The 19,572-nt window shown below is 38.0% G+C and overlaps 1 protein-coding gene across 1 annotated transcript in view; it reads left to right on the plus strand.

Moving 5' to 3' along the window:
* Positions 1-19,572, plus strand: part of UBE2Q2 (ubiquitin conjugating enzyme E2 Q2) — a 65,488-nt gene that overhangs the window by 41,468 nt on the left and 4,448 nt on the right. Inside the window, exons 9-11 of the mRNA XM_055556795.1 lie at positions 1,830-1,888; positions 15,702-15,750; positions 16,184-16,279. Of these exons, the coding sequence (XP_055412770.1) occupies positions 1,830-1,888; positions 15,702-15,750; positions 16,184-16,279 (204 nt within the window). The remainder of the gene's footprint in view (positions 1-1,829; positions 1,889-15,701; positions 15,751-16,183; positions 16,280-19,572) is intronic.

Here is a 19,572-nt window from a genome sequence, read left to right on the forward strand (position 1 = left end):
CGGGGCATAGACTTGGATTACTGTGATATTGAATATTCAGCTTCAGTTCAGTTCAGTTCAGTCGCTCAGTCGTGTCCGACTCTTTGTGACCCCATGAATCACAGCACGCCAGGCCTCCCTGTCCATCACCAACTCCCGGAGTTCACCCAGACTCACATCCATCGAGTCAGTAATGCCATCCAGCCATCTCATCCTCTGTCGTCCCCTTCTCCTCCTGCCCCCAATCCCTCCCAGCATCAGAGTCTTTTCCAATGAGTCAACTCTTCGCATGAGGTGGTCAAAGTACTGGAGTTTCAGCTTTAGCATCATTCCTTCCAAAGAAATCCCAGGACTGATCTCCTTCAGAATGGACTGGTTGGATCTCCTTGCAGTCCAAGGGACTCTCAAGAGTCTTCTCCAATACCACAGTTCAAAAGCATCAATTCTTCGACACTCAGCCTTCTTCACAGTCCCAACACTCACATCCATACATGACCACAGGAAAAACCATAGCCTTGACTAGACGAACCTTTGTTGGCAAAGTAACATCTCTGCTTTTGAATATGCTATCTAGGTTGGTCATAACTTTCCATCCAAGGAGTAAGCGTCTTTTAATTTCATGGCTGCAGTCACCATCTGTAGTGATTTTGGAGCCCAGAAAAATAAAGTCTGACACTGTTTCCCCATCTATTTCCCATGAAGTGATGGGACCAGATGCCATGATCTTCGTTTTCTGAATGTTGAGCTTTAAGCCGACTTTTTCACTCTCCACTTTCACTTTCATCAAGAGGCTTTTGAGTTCCTCTTCACTTTCTGCCATAAGGGTGGTGTTATCTGCATATCTGAGGTTATTGATATTTCTCCCGGCAATCATGATTCCAGCTTGTGTTTCTTCCAGTCCAGCGTTTCTCATGATGTACTCTGCATATAAGTTAAATAAGCAGGGTGACAATATACAGCCTTGACGAACTCCTTTTCCTATTTGGAACCAGTCTGTTGTTCCATGTCCAATTCTACCTGTTGCTTCCTGACCTGCATACAAAATATTCAGCTTAGTTATTTTAAAATCTGTGTCAGATAACCTTTATCTTGACACCTTGTAGTTTTGTCTGTCATTTTCTGATAATGCTGTCTTTAAGTCTCATATGACTGGTTATTTTTGGTGATAGATGTTATATATGAATGATTAGAGAGCTATTTTGAAGCCTTGGATGCTAGTCCTCTAAATAGAAGATGTATGTCTGCCCATCAGGTACTTGGGCATTGTAACCCAGGATCCCTGAATCCCAAATGGCAGTGAGATGATATAAAGATGGGCTTTGTTCTCTACCTGTGTAGTTTGTACTTTGTCCTTCAGGGTTCCAAGCTAACGTGTGCTATAGCGACTTGTAAGGAGTCTTGTTCTTCTCAGCTTCTTAACCTCTTATCTTCCTCTCCTCCAATTGAAAGAAAATCCAAAGGGAAAAAAAGGCTGCACTCTGAGGTTCCCTTTTCTTGATCTTAGCTCTGTAGTTATACATTTGTCTACCTTTTCTAGTTCATGGCCAGAGGATTGATCCAAATTACCTAGTCCATCATTATTGGAATGGTTCCTTTATATAGTTCTCTGGGAAGTGGGAACCTCTTTCTGTATTTTATAATTTTGCAAATATACTGTTCTATTTGGGCCTGATCTTCATTTTTATTTGCTTTGGTTTTCATTTCATTTTGGGGGACTATTTTTACGTTTATGACTCTCATTCATCATTAGATAATAAATGTATGCATTCTTTATAGATTATTTTAAAATCTTCTAAATAATACAATATTAAGGATATTCTTAAAATTAAACTTGCTTATTTGTTTTTTAGGATAACTTTCCATTTGATCCTCCATTTGTTCGAGTGGTATTACCTGTTCTCTCAGGAGGGTAAGTTTAAGTGATTATTTTCTTTGATAGTATACATCAGAATCATTTGGAGGGCTAGTAAAATGCCAGGAGGCCTAGAATGCTAAACTTTAACTCAAAGTTTGTGATTCAATAGGACTTGTTATGGGGCCTGCTGCTGCTAAATTGCTTCAGTCGTTTCCGACTGTGCGACTCCATAGACGGCAGCCCACCAGGCTCCCCCGTCCCTGGGATTCTCCAGGCAAGAACACTGGAGTGGGTTGCCATTTCCTTCTCCAGTGCATGAAAGTGAAAAGTGAAAGTGAAGTCGCTCAGTTGTCTGACTCTTAGCAACCCCATGGACTGCAGCCCATCAGGCTCCTCCGTCCATGGGATTTTCCAGGCAAGAGTACTGGAGTGGGGTGCCATTGCCTTCCTCATGGGGCCTGAGAGTTTCCATATCTAAGATAGTTTCAGGTGAAGCTGATGTTCCAGGCTGCGAACCATAATTTAAGCATCACTGGTATAACTCATTATGTTTATAGGGGTTTTTAAATGACCCTTATGTGTATATACTTCACCTTAAAAAATCAAATGTTTTTCAAATGTAAGTTGTGATTGAGGGTTTAGAGAAAGTTAGGATTAGAGAGTGATTCCCACATGCCCATTATGCGAGGAATAATCACAGGAAATCTCACAGGCCTATGGAGCTGGTCATTGATTTTCTAAAGGGGTGGTCTCAGTTTGGTAGAATTAAATGGTAATTGCCTGGCATTTTTTATTGAAACTTGTATTTTTTTTTTTTTTGGTGATTAGAAATCGTATGAATGATGGGAAAAAGATCAGAATTTGTACCTAGATTAGTTGTGGAAGGTTCTGTAGATCCTTGAAATAACAGGAGTTAAAATAGTTTGAGAATTGTGATATGCTCAGCTGATCAAGTCCACTCTGTGAAACAATCATATTATGGTAATTAAAATCTAAAAATATCCAATCCTTTGATCATTTCTATGCTTGATATAGTAATAGTCTAATTTAGATTAAAACAATATGGGTGGCTATAAATGATTAAGGAAAATATTTGGAAACTTTTTTCAAATTCAGGATAAATGTATAAAAAATATTTTTGTAAAATTATTTTGAAATCTGATGTAAACTTCACTAGCATAGATTTTTTTCATATTCTGTTGTGGAGAAAATTCCCGAGTTTATGGTCTTAGTAGTTTACCATCTTGTGGAGATAATTAAATTATAAATCATGCCATTTTCAGTTTTAAAATCTGCTATATAGTTTCTCTTCGTTGATTACTTTTACCAAATGGGGTTATTTTCCCATTATTCAAATAAATAGAATAAGAAGTCAGTTTGTGACTTATCCAAATAAACTTTATATCTTCTAATAAAATGTTTTTTCCATTATACCAAAAGGCAACAATAATAAACCATTAGAAGTATTGAGTATTCAATTGATTTGTCAGGTGTTAAGTATGGACTTAAGTTCTCTGACCTTAAAGGAAAAGGAGATTGCTTCTGGCAATAGTGATCTGGGAAGACTTGGACAAGTAGGTGGGATCTCAGCTAGGTCTTGAAGTATTGGGTGGGGTTTGGTCAACTTATGGAGGTTGAAGGAAAATTGTCTACATAGGTGAAAAGTAAACACAATCACACATTTAGGAAAGAGCATGGTGTATTCAGTTTACCAGAACAGTTTGAGCTATAACACATGAGGGGTAGAGTTCCTATAGAAGAATTATAGGCAATTGTGTTGACAATAGCTTGTAATTATATAGGAGCATAGATTGGTGAGCAAACTATTACCCATGGATATTTAATTTATTTTTCTTTAACTGGTTCAGAAATAGGGAAATAACAGTAAAAAGAATGTCTTGGAAAGCTAAATCTGTTGACAGTAGAAAATACTACAGGACAAATTATATTCACAAAGTCTGGAAGAATGCAAGGCTAGTTAAGAGCTGATGCCACTGTCTTAGGTAAAGTGATAACAACCTGAGTTGTTACAGTAGTGATGGGAATGGAAAGATGAATGAAGGATGAGGGTAATTTGAGGCAAAATCAATATGACTTGATCTTCACGGTCAACTATTAAGTAAAAAGTAAGAATTATGACTGACATGGGAAGAACTAAAAAGTGTGAAGCCTGAGAGAACAGCTTGCGATCTCTGACTCAGGCTAATGCTTAATTAAACACTGTGACTCTGGACAGATTATTGAACAGTTTTTGTTCCAGGTATTTTATATCCTACATCTCCTAGCTACTTCCTTATTTGTTTCTTGTCAAAAAATATTTTAAACATAACAGCTTCATTGTGATACAATTCACACATGATAAAACTCACCCTTTTAAAGTGTACAGTTCAGTGGTATAGTATACTCAGTTGTGTAACCATTACCATTAATTTAAAAATGCTTTCATCACCTTCCGGAAGAAACTCTGTTCCCATTAGCAATCACTTCTCATTCCTCTCTCCTATCCCTCCACCCACCAGCAACTACTAATTCTTATCTCTATGGATTTGCGTATTCTGGACATTTTCATTTAAGGAAGCAAACCAAGTACAGGCTTTTGTGACTGGCTTCTGTCACTTAAAATTTTTCAAGGTTCATCCATGTTGCAGCATATATCAGTAGCTCATTCCATTTTATTTATCCGTGGACATTTGTTGCCACATTTTGGCTGTTATGAATAATGCTATGAACTTTCACAGACAGGTTTCTGTGTGCACATCTTCATTTCTGTATCACATATACCTACGCGAGGAGTCACTAGGTCCTTTGGTAATAGCTCTTTTTAACTTTTTATCAAGTGCCACACTTCTACCAAGTGGCTGCACCATTTACATTCCCACAAGCAGTGTGTATGTAACCAACTCTCTTCATTTCCTTCCTGTTCACTTTTCAGCCCCATGTAATTTGGCATTAGCTGTTACTGTTCCTCCCAGTCTGGTATTTCCACTAGGGAGTTCGGTAAATCCAGAAGTACCTTTTCAGGTTCTATCATACCTGATTATTAGATTTCTCAGCAACACCAAAACATTTTTCCCTTGGTTTCTGATTGCCTCCTCTCAGTCTCTTTTTGCTGGGAACTCCTTGTTCACTTAACTTCTACCTGTTGGGGTTCTTTAGAATTTGGTACTAGGTCTGTTGTCTTTTCTTTTCCCTTCATTCCTTTGCCTTTAAAAAAAATTTTTTTTCATTGAGTTAATTGTATAGTTGCACATAGTTGTAAGAAATATTAGAGATACTTTGTACCCTTTGCCTAGTTTCCCTAGTGGTACGATTTTTGCAAAGCTGTATAGTATAGTATTATGAAATAGTGATACAGAGACAGGGATGCAATATATAGTGCTTATGCAGATTTTCCCAGTTTTATGTATAACTCATATACATCCCTGGTGGCTCAGATGGTAGAGAATTGGCCTGCAATGAGGGAGATGTGGGGTCAATCCCTGGGTCAGGATGATCCCCTGGAGGAGGGCATGGCAACCCACTCCAGTATTCTTGTCTGGAGAATTCCCATGGACAGAGGAGCCTGATAGGCTACAGATCATGGGGTCGCAAAGAGTTGGACATGGCTGAAGCACCTTGGCGTGCTTGCATGCGTATGTGTGTACTGAATTTTGTATTGAGTAGATGTGTGTATGCAGCACAGCAGTCAAGGCACTGTACAGTTCCAGCACCACACAGATCCTCTTTGTTGCCCCTGAAACTAGACCCATTTTCCTCTAGTGTCCCTCATCCCTTAACTCCTGGTAACCACTCATCTATCCTGCATTCCTAATATTTTGTCATTATAAAAAAAGTTACATAAATGAAATCTTAAAAGTTTTGTATTGTAACCTTTGGGGATTAGCTGGTTTTTTGTTTTTTTACTCATAATTCCCTGGAGAGTCATCTAAGTGTCTGACTAGTTTGTTCCTTTTTATTGCTAAGTAGTATTCCATGGTGTGTCATGTACCACAGTTTGTTTAACCAGTAACCCACTGAAGGACCTCTAGACTGATTTCAGTGTTAAGAGTATTACAAATAAAGCTGCTATGAATACTTGTATACAGTGTGTGTGTATATGTGTGTGAATGAATGTGAATGTATTGTCCTTTGTCTGGGATTCATGTCTAGGAATGCAATTGCTAGGTCATAGAACCCCATGGACAGAGGGACCTGGCAGGCTACAGTTCATAGGGTCACCCAGAGTCGGACACGACTGAGCACCATTGCACACATGCACAGTTATCGCATATTGAGTTTTAAAAGAAACTACTACACTATTTTCCAGAATGGCTTTACCATTTTACATTCCTATCAAGAATATGTGAGTGATCCACTTTGTGCACACCCTCGCCAGCACTTGATGATGTCATTGGTTTTTATTTTGACCGTTCTGTTAGCTGTGCAGTGATGTCTCATTGTGGTTTTAACTTGCGCTTCCGTAATGAATACTCCTCAGTGTTGAGCATCTTTCATGTGCCTATTTGACAACTTTATGTACTCTTCCAAGAGATACTTGCTCATGTCTTTTGCCAGTTTTCTAATTGGATTGTTCTTTTGTTGAATTTTGAAAGTTTTTAAGGTGCATTCTACACAGTAATCCTTTGGATGTGTGGTTTTTTAGTTTCTTCTAGTATTTAGCTTAATTTCATCTTAACAGAATCTTTTGTAGAACAAAATATTTTAGCTTTGAAGTAAAATTATGCTTTTGGTATCAAGTCTAAGAACTCTTTGCCTAGTCCTAGATCCCAAAGATTTTTCTTCTATTTTTGTTCCTCAAGGTTTTACAATTTACATTTTACAGATACGCCTGTGAATTATTTTGAATTAATTTTTGTATAAGGTATGAGGTTTAGATCATAGATTTTTACCTAAAGTCCAGTTGCTCTTGTTTGATTTGTTGAAAAAGCTCCATGGCTTTTAAAATATTTTTGTGTGCCAGTGACTCCTAGGCTTGTATCGCACATCCCTATGTCTTTGGTGTTTCCAATATTCTTCTGCTTTATTGACACCTCTACTTGAATGTCTCTTACACAGGCCTTCAGGACAAAAACTTGAGCCCATCTCTTTTTCAGCCTCCCTTCGCCAGTCTTCCTTCTCTCACTTAATGAACCTAGAGTCATTGTTTATATCTCATCTTTTTCTCATTTTCCTTTGTTTCTCCACTTTAAAGGGTTTTCAGATCCAATAGTTTCCAGTTTTGTTGCTACCACCATCAGTTCTCACTTGGATCACTTCAGAGAATTTCTGATCAGACTCCTGCTTCTATCCCCTCACTCATAAAGCTCTTTAGAGTGAGCTTTTACAGATTTGTTCTGATTGTGTTGCTCCTCTGCTTAAACACATCCCATGTCTTCCCGCTGCTCCTGCAGGCTGATGTCCTTACCATATTCCATACACTGTCTGTCATCTTGCCCTTGCTTGCCTCTTCAGTCCTCTTGTTTCCACCCACACTTTAATTCCTGCAAGTCTCAGCTTGTGTGTCACTCGTAGGTATATTATTCCTGACCACCAAATTTAAAATGCTTCTGGTTTTTCCTTCTTACAGAACTTTGGGACCCCCTCCACTACTTTATTGTTCATTTAACATCTAATCTTTACTATATTGCAAACATCATGAAGGCAAGTCATCATTGTACAAGTCATACTTGTCATACACGTCTTCATTGTATATTCTTGTGTCTGCTTCAGTTTTTAGCATGCATACATACTGTTACTATATATGCAGTAAATATTTGTGAATGAATGAACGAGATAAGAAAATATAGTAACTTAGCAGTTCAGTTCAGTCGCTTAGTCGTGTCTGACTCCGTGACCCCATGGACTGCCCCACGCCAGGCTTCCCTGTCCATCACCAACTCCCAGAGCTTGCTCAAACTCATGTCCATCTAGTCGGTGATGCCATCCAACCATCTCATCCTCTGTCATCCCCTTCTCCTCCTGCCTTCAATCTTTCCAGCATCAGAGTCTTTTCAAATGAGTCGGTTCTTCATGTCGGATGGCCAAAGTATTTGAGATTCAGCTTCAGCATTAGTCCTTCCAGTATTCAGGACTGATTCAATATTAGTCCTTCTAATATTTAGTCCATTCTTTAGGATGGACTGGTTTGATCTCTTTGCAGTCGAAGGGATTCTCAGGTCTTCTCCAACACCACAGTTCAAAAGCATCAAGTCTTTGGCGCTCAGCTTTCTTTATAGTCCAACTCTCACATCCATACATGACTACTGGAAAAACCATAGCTTTAACTATATGGACCTTTGTTGGCAGAGTAATATCTCTGCTTTTTAATATGCTGTCTAGGTTGGTCGTAGCTTTTCTTCCAAGGAGCAAGCGTCTCTTAATTTCATGGCTGCAATCACCATCTGCAGTGACTTTGGAGCCCAAGGAAATAAAGTCTGTCATTGTTTCCATTGTTTCCCCATCTATTTGCCATGAAGTGATGAGACCAGATGCCATTACCTTCATTTTTTGAATGTTGAGTTTTAAGCCAACTTTTTCACTCTCCTCTTTATATTCATCAAGAGGCTCTTTAATTCTTCTTCGCTTTCTGCTATAAGGGTGGTGTCATCTGCATATTTGAGGTTATTGAAATTTCTCCCAGCAATCTTGATTTTAGCTTGTGCTTCATCCAGCTCTGCATTTCGCATGATATACTCTGCATGTAAATTAAATAAGCGGGGTGACAATATATAGCCTTGACATATTCCTTTCCCAGTTTGGAACCAGCCTGTTGTTCCATGTCCAGTTCTAACTGTTGCTTCCTGACGTGCATACAGATTTCTCAGGAGGCAGGTAAAATGGTATGGTATTCCCATCTCTTTTAAGTTTTTTTTTTTTTAAGTATTTTTGACAGCTTGTTGTGATCCAGACAGTCAAAGGCGTTGGCATAGTCAATAAAGAAGTAAATGTTTTTCTGGAACTCTCTTGCTTTTTCGATGATCCAGCAGATGTTGGCAATTTGATCTCTGGTTCTTCTGCCTTTTCTAAATCCAGCTTGAACATCTGGAAGTTTAGGGCTCATGTACTGTTGAAGCCTGGCTTGGAGAATTTTGAGCATTACTGTGCTAGCGTGTGAGATAAGTGCAATTGTGCGGTAGTTTGAACATTGTTTGGCATTGCCTTTCTTTGGGATTGGAATGAAAACTGACCTTTTCCAGTCCTATAGCCACTGCTGAGTTTTCCAAATTTGCTGGCATATTGAGTGCAGCACTTTCATAGCATCATCTTTTAGGATTTGAAATAGCTTAACTGGAATTCCATCACCTCCAGTAGCTTTGTTTGTAGTGATGCTTCCTAAGGCCCACTGGACTTCAGATTCCAGGATGTCTGGCTCTAAGTGAGTGATCACACCATCATGGTTATTTGGGTCATGAAGATCTTTTTTGTATAGTTTTTCTGTGTTTTCTTGCCACCTCTTCTTAATATCTTCTGGTCCTATCCTTTATTGTGCCCATCTTTATGTGAAATGTTCTCTTGGTATCTCTCATTTTCTTGAAGAGATCTTATAGTTTTTCCCATTCTGTTATTTTCCTCTATTTCTTTGCACTGATCACTGATGAAGGCGTTCTTATCTCTCCTTACTATTCTTTGGAACTCTGCTTTCAAATGGGTATATCTTTCCTTTGCCTTTAGCTTTATAGCTTTATTATAATAAGTTAGCAAGATGTAGGCAAATACAGTAAATAGGCAGTTTAGGGTAGTATAGAATTTCCAATCCACTGGTGTTTTATGAGCTGCTTTACTGAGCCATCAAAACTTGGCTGTCTTTCTTGCTTAGTCCAGGTTACAGTGTAGTGAGAATCAGAAAGATTATTTGGCGGTAATACAATACATTATTAGAGAGCTCTTTGTAAGCAACTAAAGATGCTTTATTGGCTGATATAATAGGAGGTATTGTTTGTGTCCCAGTCATTCACAAAGAGAATACTTCTACTTCTATATGACCATGGGTTTTTTGTCTGTATTGAGGGAACATTATTTTAAGAATCTGGTTTTAAATGCCAGAACTTTATTGCTCTTTTAGGGCTCTGTTCTTATCCATGGCCCCTTTCCTTACCTCAACAAAGGGAAAGATCATGACTGTTTTATGTAGGCTGATAAATCTGCCTTTTTTAAAAATTTATTTTTAATTGGAGGATAACTGCTTTAGAGTATTGTGTTGGAAGCCTGCCTTTTTAAAAAAAAATGTGATCATTATCAAGAATTTGACTTAATATAAAATTTTATTTCTCATCTGTTATTTGGATCCTTGCAAGAATCAGTGTTGCATGATGAATGGTATTTGTTGTCCACTTAAGTACTGGTATCTGTTGTCCCCTCATAGCAATTAAGTGATCATCCTAGATTGTGGGTGGGGAGGTTAGCTGGCAAACATTCTTGCAAGAACCTCCTAGTAAAACAAAAATTTTATAAACTAATGCCTGAAGAGGCTGAACTTAGGATAGGTTTTGCTATATAACTTTGGCAACTGAAAAATTTTTTAAGTTTAAAATGTTACTGTGCCCATGTATATGTATATGGCATTTTATCTGTAAATGACCCTTAGATTATTTTTTTTTCTAGTGTCCTTGCATTGTCTCAATATTCTGCAGGAGCTTTTTGTTTGGACCCTAAGAGCAATAGGAGCTTAGAACACATGCTGATAAAATGATGCAATACAAAAGTAGAATTGACTTTTTTTCATATGTAAATGCTGCTGGTGGTATATATGAAAGAGAAATTTAGTAATTGTATATACTAAGGAAAGTTTATTACGCACTAATATATGCTTAGCTCACTTTTTATACAGGTACTAGAACTACTTCTGTCCTGTGTTGAGATATCAAACACTGTTATAGTTAGAACGTGCTTGTAGAAAATGTACTTTCTTCTAATCTACAAGTATGAAAACTTTCCCTTCACTCCTGACAAGACTCTCCACCCCCAAAATGAAGAGTGGGGTGCGAAAGGGGAAGGTGGTGATTAGATAATTAGTAGCTCAGCATTAACTACATATGTCCTTTTCCTAAAATAAGTTTCTCTTTAGCATTTATGAAGTGTAAGGACCAAGAATGGTGTTAACTCATTAACAGATTACTAGACTTTGGTTTTGGAGAAATCAAAATCAAATGAGAACTTGTATCTTGTAATTCTGTTAAATCAGCAAATGCATATTTAAAGCTGCAAGATTTTTAAATATGCAAGATACACTTTGAGCCCAGTGGGAGATTTAGAGAATTGTAGACAAATTTCTGAGTTTTAGGAACATAAGAGAATATACACAGTTTATCTTTTATTAAAAAAAAATTATGGTGTATAGTTGATTCACAATGTTATGTTACTTTCTGCTGTACAGCAGAGTGAATCAATTAATATATTTATGTATATCCACTCTTCTTAAGATTCTGTTCCCATATAGGTCATTACACAGTGTTGAGTAGAGTACCATGTGCTATACAGTAAATTCTCATTAGTTATCCATTTTATATAGAGTGGTGTGTATGCCAATCCCAATCTCCCAATTTTTTCCTCCCCTGCAAAGTGTAAAATCTCATGATTCTCCTTCCTGATTTAATTTTTTTAGAGGTTTTTTTTCTTCCTATTCAACTTTTGCTTTGAAAGTTCCCTAAAGTTGGGACAAGAAAGTAAGAGAGATGGTTGCCTGAATTCTCCAGGATCAGTTCAGTTCAGTTCAGTTGCTCAGTCATGTCCGACTCTTTGCGACCCCATGAATCGCAGCACGCCAGGCCTCCCTGCCCATCACCAACTCCTGGAGTTCACTCAGATTCACATCCATCGAGTCAGTGATGCCATCCAGCCATCTCATCCTCTGTCGTCCCCTTCTCTTCCTGCCCCCAATCCCTCCCAGCATCAGAGTCTTTTCCAATAAGTCAACTCTTTGCATGAGGTGGCCAAAGTACTGGAGTTTCAGCTTCAGCATCATTCCCTCCAAAGAAATCCAAGGGCTGATCTCCTTTAGAATGGACTGGTTGGATCTCCTTGCAGTCCAAGACCTCTCAAAAGTCTTCTCCAACACCACAGTTCAAAAGCATCAATTCTTCGGCGCTCGGCCTTCTTCACAGTCCAACTCTCACATCCATACATGCCCACAGGAAAAACCATAGCCTTGACTAGACAGACCTTTGTTGGCAAAGTAATGTCTCTGCTTTTGAATATGCTATCTAGGTTGGTCAAACTTTCCTTCCAAGGAGTAAGCGTCTTTTAATTTCATGGCTTCAGTCACCATCTGCAGTGATTTTGGAGCCCAAAAAAATAAAGTCTGACACTGTTTCCACTGTTTCCCCATCTATTTCCCATGAAGTGATGGGACCAGATGCCATGATCTTCGTTTTCTGAATGTTGAGCTCTGAGCCAACTTTTTCACTCTCCTCTTTCACTTTCATCAAGAGGCTTTTGAGTTCCTCTTCACTTTCTGCTATAAGAGTGGTGTCATCTGCATATCTGAGGTTATTGATATTTCTCCCGGCAATCTTGATTCCAGCTTGTGTTTCTTCCAGCCCAGCTTTTCCTCATGATGTACTCTGCATAGAAGTTAAATAAGCAGGGTGACAATATACAGCCTTAACATACTCCTTTTCCTATTTGGAACCAGTCTGTTGTTCCATGTCCAGTTCTAACTATTGCTTCCTGACCAGCATACAGATTTCTCAAGAGGCAGGTCAGGTGGTCTGGTATTCCCATCTCTTTCAGAATTTCCCACAGTTGATTGTGATCCACACAGTCAAAGGCTTTGGCATAGTCGGTAAAGCAGAAATAGATGTTTTTCTGGAACTGTCTTGCTTTCTCCATGATCCAGCGGATATTGGCAATTTGATCTCTGGTTTCTCTGCCTTTTCTAAAACCAGCTTGAACATTTGGAAGTTAATGGTTCACATATTGCTGAAGCCTGGCTTGGAGAATTTTGAGCATTACTTTACTAGCGTGTGAGATGAGTGCAACTGTGCGGTAGTTTGAGCATTCTTTGGCATTGCCTTTCTTTGGGATTGGAATGAAAACTGACCTTTTCCAGTCTTGTGGCCACTGCTGAGTTTTCCAAATTTGCTGGCATATTGAGTGCAGCACTTTTCACAGCATCATCTTTCAGGATCTGAAATAGTTCAACTGGAATTCCATCACCTCCACTAGCTTTGTTTGTAGTGATGCTTTCTAAGGCCCACTTGACTTCACATTCCAGGATATCTGGCTCTAGGTCAGTGGTCACACCATTGCGATTATCTGGGTCATGAAAATCTTTTTTGTACAGTTCTTTTGTGTATTCTTGCCACCTTATCTTAATATCTTTTGCTTCTGTTAGGTCCATACCATTTCTGTCCTTTGTCGAGCCCATCTTTGCATGAAATGTCCCCTTGGTATCTCTAATTTTCTTGAAGAGATCCCTAGTCTTTCCCATTCTGTTGTTTTCCTCTATTTCTTTGCATTGATCGCTGAATAAGGCTTTCTTATCTCTTCTTGCTATTCTTTGGAACTCTGCATTCAGATGCTTATATCTTTCCTTTTCTCCTTTGCTTTTTGCTTCTCTTCTTTTCACAGCTCTTTGTAAGGCTTCCCCAGACAGCCATCTTGCTTTTTTGCATTTCTTTTCCATGGGGATAGTCTTGATCCCTGTCTCCTGTACAATGTCATGAACCTCATTCCATAGTTCATCAAGCACTCTATCTATCAGATCTAGGCCCTTAAATCTATTTCTCACTTCCACTGTATAATCATAAGGGATTTGATTTAGGTCATACCTGAATGATCTAGTAGTTTTCCCTACTTTCTTCAATTTAAGTCTGAATTTGGCAATAAGGAGTTCATGATCTGAGCCACAATCAGCTCCTGGTCTTCTTTTTATTGACTGTATAGAGCTTCTCCATCTTTGGCTGCAAAGAATATAATCAATCTGATCGGTGTTGACCATCTGGTGATGTCCATGTGTAGAGTCTTCTCTTGTGTTCTTGGAAGAGGGTGGTTGTTAAGATCAGTGCATTTTCTTGGCAAAACTCTATTAGTCTTTGCCCTGCTTCATTCCGTATTCCAAGGCCAAATTTGCCTGTTACTCCAGGTGTTTCTTGACTTCCTACTTTTGCATTCCAGTCCCCTATAATGAAAAGGACATCTTTTTTGGGTGTTAGTTCTAAAAGGTCTTGTAGATCTTCATAGAACCGTTCAACTTCAGCTTCTTCAGCATTACTGGTTGGGTCATAGGCTTGGATTACTGTGATATTGAATGGTTTGCCTTGGAAACGAACAGAGATCATTCTGTTGTTTTTGAGATTGCATCCAAGTACTGCATTTTGGACTCTCTTGTTGACCATGATGGCTACTCCATTTCTTCTGAGGGATTCCTGCCCACAGTAGTAGATATAATGGTCATATGAGTTAAATTCACCCATTCCAGTCCATTTTAGTTCGCTGATTCCTAGAATGTCTACATTCACTCTTGCCATCTCTTGTTTGACCACTTCCAATTTGCCTTGATTCATGGACCTGACATTCCAGGTTCCTATGCAATATTGCTCTTTACAGCATCGGACCTTGCTTCTATCACCAGTCACATCCATAGCTGGGTATTTTTTTTGCTTTGGCTCCATCCCTTCATTCTTTCTGGAGTTATTTCTCCACTGATCTCCAGTAGTATATTGGGCCCCTACTGACCTGGCGAGTTCCTCTTTCAGTATCCTATCATTTTGCCTTTTCGTTCTGTTCATGGGGTTCTAAAGGCAAGAATACGGAAGTGGTTTGCTGTTCCCTTCTCCAGTGGACCACATTCTCCAGGATAGGGGAGAGTTATTGACTAGTTTCTGTTAGTAATTCCACTGTAACTATTATTACTAGTGGTCTACAGTAGAAGTTTTTAGATTCCTTACTTCTCTGTTACTTGGTTTAGTCAACACAAGGATTCATTTGCTTAGCCAGAATGCAAAATTTACAGGCTCGAATGGTCTTGGCAAGGTTTATGGGGCAGGAGGAAGAACAGGCATTTGGGAGAGTAGGCAGTGGAAGGAATCTCAGGCAAGGGAAAGTCATGGACAGAGTCCCAGAGGACAAACAAAACTTGTGGTGGACACAGTTTTCACATAGACCTAATCAGCGGTCCTACCTTATGTGTTTTCAAGATTGCCACAGTTTTTCTTTTGTAATTACCATTCCTTTTATTTTTAGGCATGTGTTTTAAATTTTATTTTTAATGTGTTTTAAAGTTTAACATTAAAGGAGGAGTTACTTTGTTTGAGAAAATGTCAAAGGCTGAAGAATCTTGATCTAAATAATGATTTCTAAGGGAGATCTAATGCAGATTTCTAATGAAATCCCCTGTAGTTGTCCTTGGTTCAGAGAAGAGTCCTCAGGACTAGAAAGAGAAATAGGGGAGCTCCAGAGAGGCTCCTTGGTCAGAACCATTTGATCTTCACAACAGAATGAGAAATATTTTAACTATAAATGCAGATGTTCATTACTATAGATAGGGTAAAATCATCACTGCTGTCAAAGGAAAAGCTCTTGGCTATTTAACATGATGTTGGAGAAATCTTAAGATGAGTAGAACAGTTGAAAACCATTTAAGGAAGATTTCTCCTGCCCCCATTCTCTGGAATGTTTAGGGCTAAGTTCTTAGTTTCTGATACCTTAAAAGTTTTCAAGTGTTCTGTTGTTAAGAACCATTATTTAGTTAAAAAAAAGACATTTAGATGATGACATCAGAATTTTAGAATTACCCATAGTTCTGTAACCCTAAAAACTTATTTTCATTTTTGCATGTTATCTTTTAATCTTTACTTGTATGCATGCTTTCTGAGTAGTGATACTTTAAAAACTGAAGAAAGAATACCAAGATCTAGAGAATTTTATATGATTCCTTTTTCTTTTTAAGGTACGTGTTGGGTGGTGGAGCACTGTGCATGGAACTACTCACAAAACAGGTGACTATTTTTCTTATGGCACTCAAGTATTTCAACCTCTGTAGAGTGTTTTAATTATGTAAATTAGATTCTAAGTGGACAGAGAGCTCTTTGTAATAGTACCCACTTTAAAATAATTTTTTTTTTGCTAATAGCACCTATTTTAATAATGAAAGCTATTGAAACCAGTAAAATGACATTGTACTTGGTGCTTAATCTATGCTAGAATGGGCAATAAGAGTGATGTATGTTATAATTTGCTCATTTGTTGCTCTTACAACACAGCTTTCTTTGTTTTGTGAGATTTTGGAAATGGTCCAAATTTTACTCCTTGACTACAAACTTAACATAAATTTGATACTACTAAGTTGTTATATGCCATTTTCTTAAGCTTTCCTGAGTGAGAATCAGGAATACCACAGTGTTTTAGAGAAGTGTTTTCTTCTTTCTATAGGGCTGGAGCAGTGCCTATTCAATAGAATCGGTCATCATGCAGATCAATGCCACCTTAGTTAAAGGCAAAGCCAGAGTGCAGTTTGGAGCAAATAAGGTACTTTTATTAAGAATGCTGCATTAACTATGAGATACTTTTCCTGTTAAGAAGCTTCTACCTGTTCTTTTAGTCTTTGTTATTTCTACTATAATTAAATGTCTATGGTTTAAAATTTATTATTGGTTTATATATACTAGTGAATAAAAAATTATATGTAGTTACATGCTTCCCCAAATTGAGATCCCATTGTAATAGTTAACTCCTAGTAAGCATATATGTCCTAGGCTCTAATCTAAACTTTTTATTTGTATTAACTTTCTATCCTCTTAATAACCTAGAAGTAGGTACTATTATTGTCCTCATTTTGTAGATGAGGAAACTGAAGCACAGAGAAGTTAGGTGACTCATCTAAGGTCACGGGTGGAGAGTGAGGATTGGAACCAGACGTTCTGGCCGTTAGTCTCTGCTCTTACCCACCGTGTTCTGTTCTTTATTCACTTACTATATCAGAAATATCTTTCATGTCTAATTATAGTTTATCTGTGAACACTTAAGACCAAAACAAACTCTGAAGTTAGTATATTTTGGAAAAGTGTGTGATGGAAATCATCCCTACCTGACATTTTTTAAAAAATTCTGTATGTTCCTAAAATTCCTTGTGAATTTTGTATTAAATACCTATCCAAATAGTACGAAATCTAAGGAAGTATTTCTTAACTGTATTGCACATCAAGTCACAAGCTCACTGGAATCTTAACTCACAGAGGAAGCAGAAAATTGATTCCCTAAGGGGACTAAAGTGGTCTCATGTTAATTGTATCCACAGTTCTCATCAGTAGCAAATGCCAATACTCTTTAGAAGAAAGGATTTCTGAATTAAGAGTATAAGATTCTCAGAGATTAAGATCAGTTCAGTTCAGTTCAGTCACTCAGTCATGTCCGACTCTTTGTGTCCCTGTGGACTGCAGCATGCCAGGCTTCCCTGTCCATCACCAACTCCCAGAGCTTGCTCAAACTCATGTCCTTTGAATCGGTGATGCCATCCAACCCTCTCATCCTCTGTCATCCCCTTCTCCTTCTGCCTTTAATCTTTCCCAGCATCAGGGTCTTTTCCAGTGAGTCAGTTCTTTGCATCAGGTGGTCAAAGTATTGGAGTTTCAGCTTCAGCATTAGTCCTTCCAATGAATATTCAGGACTGATTTCCTTTAGGATGGACTGGTTTGACCTCCTTGGAGTCCAAGAGATTCTCAAGAGTCTTCTCCAACACCACAGTTCAAAAGCATCAATTCTTAGGTGCTCAGCTTTCTTTATAGTCCAACTCTCACAACCATACATGACCACTGGAAAAACCATAGCTTTGACTAGACGGACCTTTGTTGGCAAAGTAATGTCTCTGCTTTTTAATATGCTGTTTAGGTTGGTCATAGCTTTTCTTCCAAGGAGCAAGTGTTTTTTTAATTTCATGGCTGCGGTCATCATCTGCAGTGATTTTGGAGCCCTCAAAAATAAAGTCTGTCATTGTTTCCATTGTTTCCCCATCTATTTGCCATGAAGTGATGGGACTGGATGCCATGATCTTTGTTTTTTGAATGTTGAGTTTTAAGCCAGCTTTTTCACTTGACAGTGAAGATGACAAGCACCCAAGTAGACAACCTAACATACATGAGAACTGGCAGAAACAATGACTAAGAGACACAGAGTCACAAAGACTTGAAGTTCTGGAAGTAGCAGATACTAACATTGTGAGAAAATGAATACTTATGTGTAATATCTAGTGCTCAGAGAAAAGAATCTATAGAAATGAAGAATGTTAAAATGAGAAACTGGACGTCAGAAGAGAGAATTATTAGAAGAAATAACTCAGAATGTTGCACAGAGGGACCCAGGAATAGACAGCAGAAGTTAAGAGGTACAGATCAGAATGAGGTCTAAAACATGTCTTATTTGAATCCCAGGAGGAGATAATAAAATCATATTTAGTGAGGAATAGAAATCAGAAAGTGAAGTTATAAAAGCAAATCCAAATAAATAAATCATAACAAATATAAATGCACAAAAGTTACCAGTTAGTTTGAATTAAGTGGTCTTTAAGAAGTGTATTTATTTATTTTTATTAAAGTTTTTTGGAAATATAGTTGATCTATAGTGTTAATTTTTTTCTGTACAGCAAAGTGACTCAGTTACACATTTATGAATATATTCTTTTTAATCTTCTATTGTAATTTGTCACAAGAAGTATGTTTAACATGTGGGGATACAAAGAGATGGGATTTTTTTTTAAGGAAGAAGATAATAGAGATAGACCAGTATAGGCACACCTTGGAGATATTATGGGTTCAGTTCCAGACTACTTCAGTAAAGCCAGTATCACAACAAAGCAAACCACATGAACTTTTTGGTTTCCTAGTATGTCTAACAGTTGCACTGCGCTGCAGTCTCCTAAGTGTGTAATAGCATTATGTCTAAAAAACAATGTACATGCCTTAATTTAAAAATATTACTAAAAAATGCTAACCATCATCCGAGCCTTCAGCTAGTTGTAGTGGTTAACACCAAAAATCAGTGATCCCAGATCATTGTAACAAACATGATAATGACCAAGTTTGAAGTATTTCAAATTGCCAAAATGTGACACAGACACACAAAGTCAGCCGGTGTTCTTGGGGGAAAATGGAGCCAATAGACTTGCTTGGTACAGGGCTGTCACAAATCTTCAAACTGTTAAGAACAGCAACGAAAAAATGTAGTATCTGCTACGTGCAGTAAAGTGAAGGGCAGTAAAATGAGGTTTGCCTGTGTACACTGACAAAGGTGATTTAGCTGTGTAAACAGTGTGATTTTGGAACAAAGCATTAGTGATTATTTAATGATAAAAGTCTCATTTAACCAGGAGGATATAGTTTTATACTCTAGGTCATGCTATCTATCATTTCTTAAAAAAAGCAGGGGACAGTGACTAATAACAATAGGCTGTACATTAATTTTCTTATTTAATCTTAAGGATATACAGGGATACTCATAAGAGTAGTTTATTCAAATGGAAGAAGGAAGGTGGGTGAGAGGAGGAACTGGGTGGTAGCAGGCCAGGTAGGAATGAAAGCTGTCATTTGGAATGTGTTTATACACATTCTTATGCTATGAATTTATTAAAAAATTATGTGACATAACATAATAGATGTGAACCACTATAGAGAATGCTTATGATAATTCTCCACGATGGAGAATTGGAAGTTAAGATGTAGGCAAGTTGTACTTATGGGGATAAAATTAATAAAATCAATCCTAAACTTGGTCCCTTAGAAGACATTCTAATCTGTAGAGGTTAACAAAAGAAGACTCCTTTAGTAGTG

Source organism: Bubalus kerabau, chromosome 19, assembly GCF_029407905.1.
Source record: "Bubalus kerabau isolate K-KA32 ecotype Philippines breed swamp buffalo chromosome 19, PCC_UOA_SB_1v2, whole genome shotgun sequence".
Classification (NCBI taxonomy): domain Eukaryota; kingdom Metazoa; phylum Chordata; class Mammalia; order Artiodactyla; family Bovidae; genus Bubalus; species Bubalus kerabau.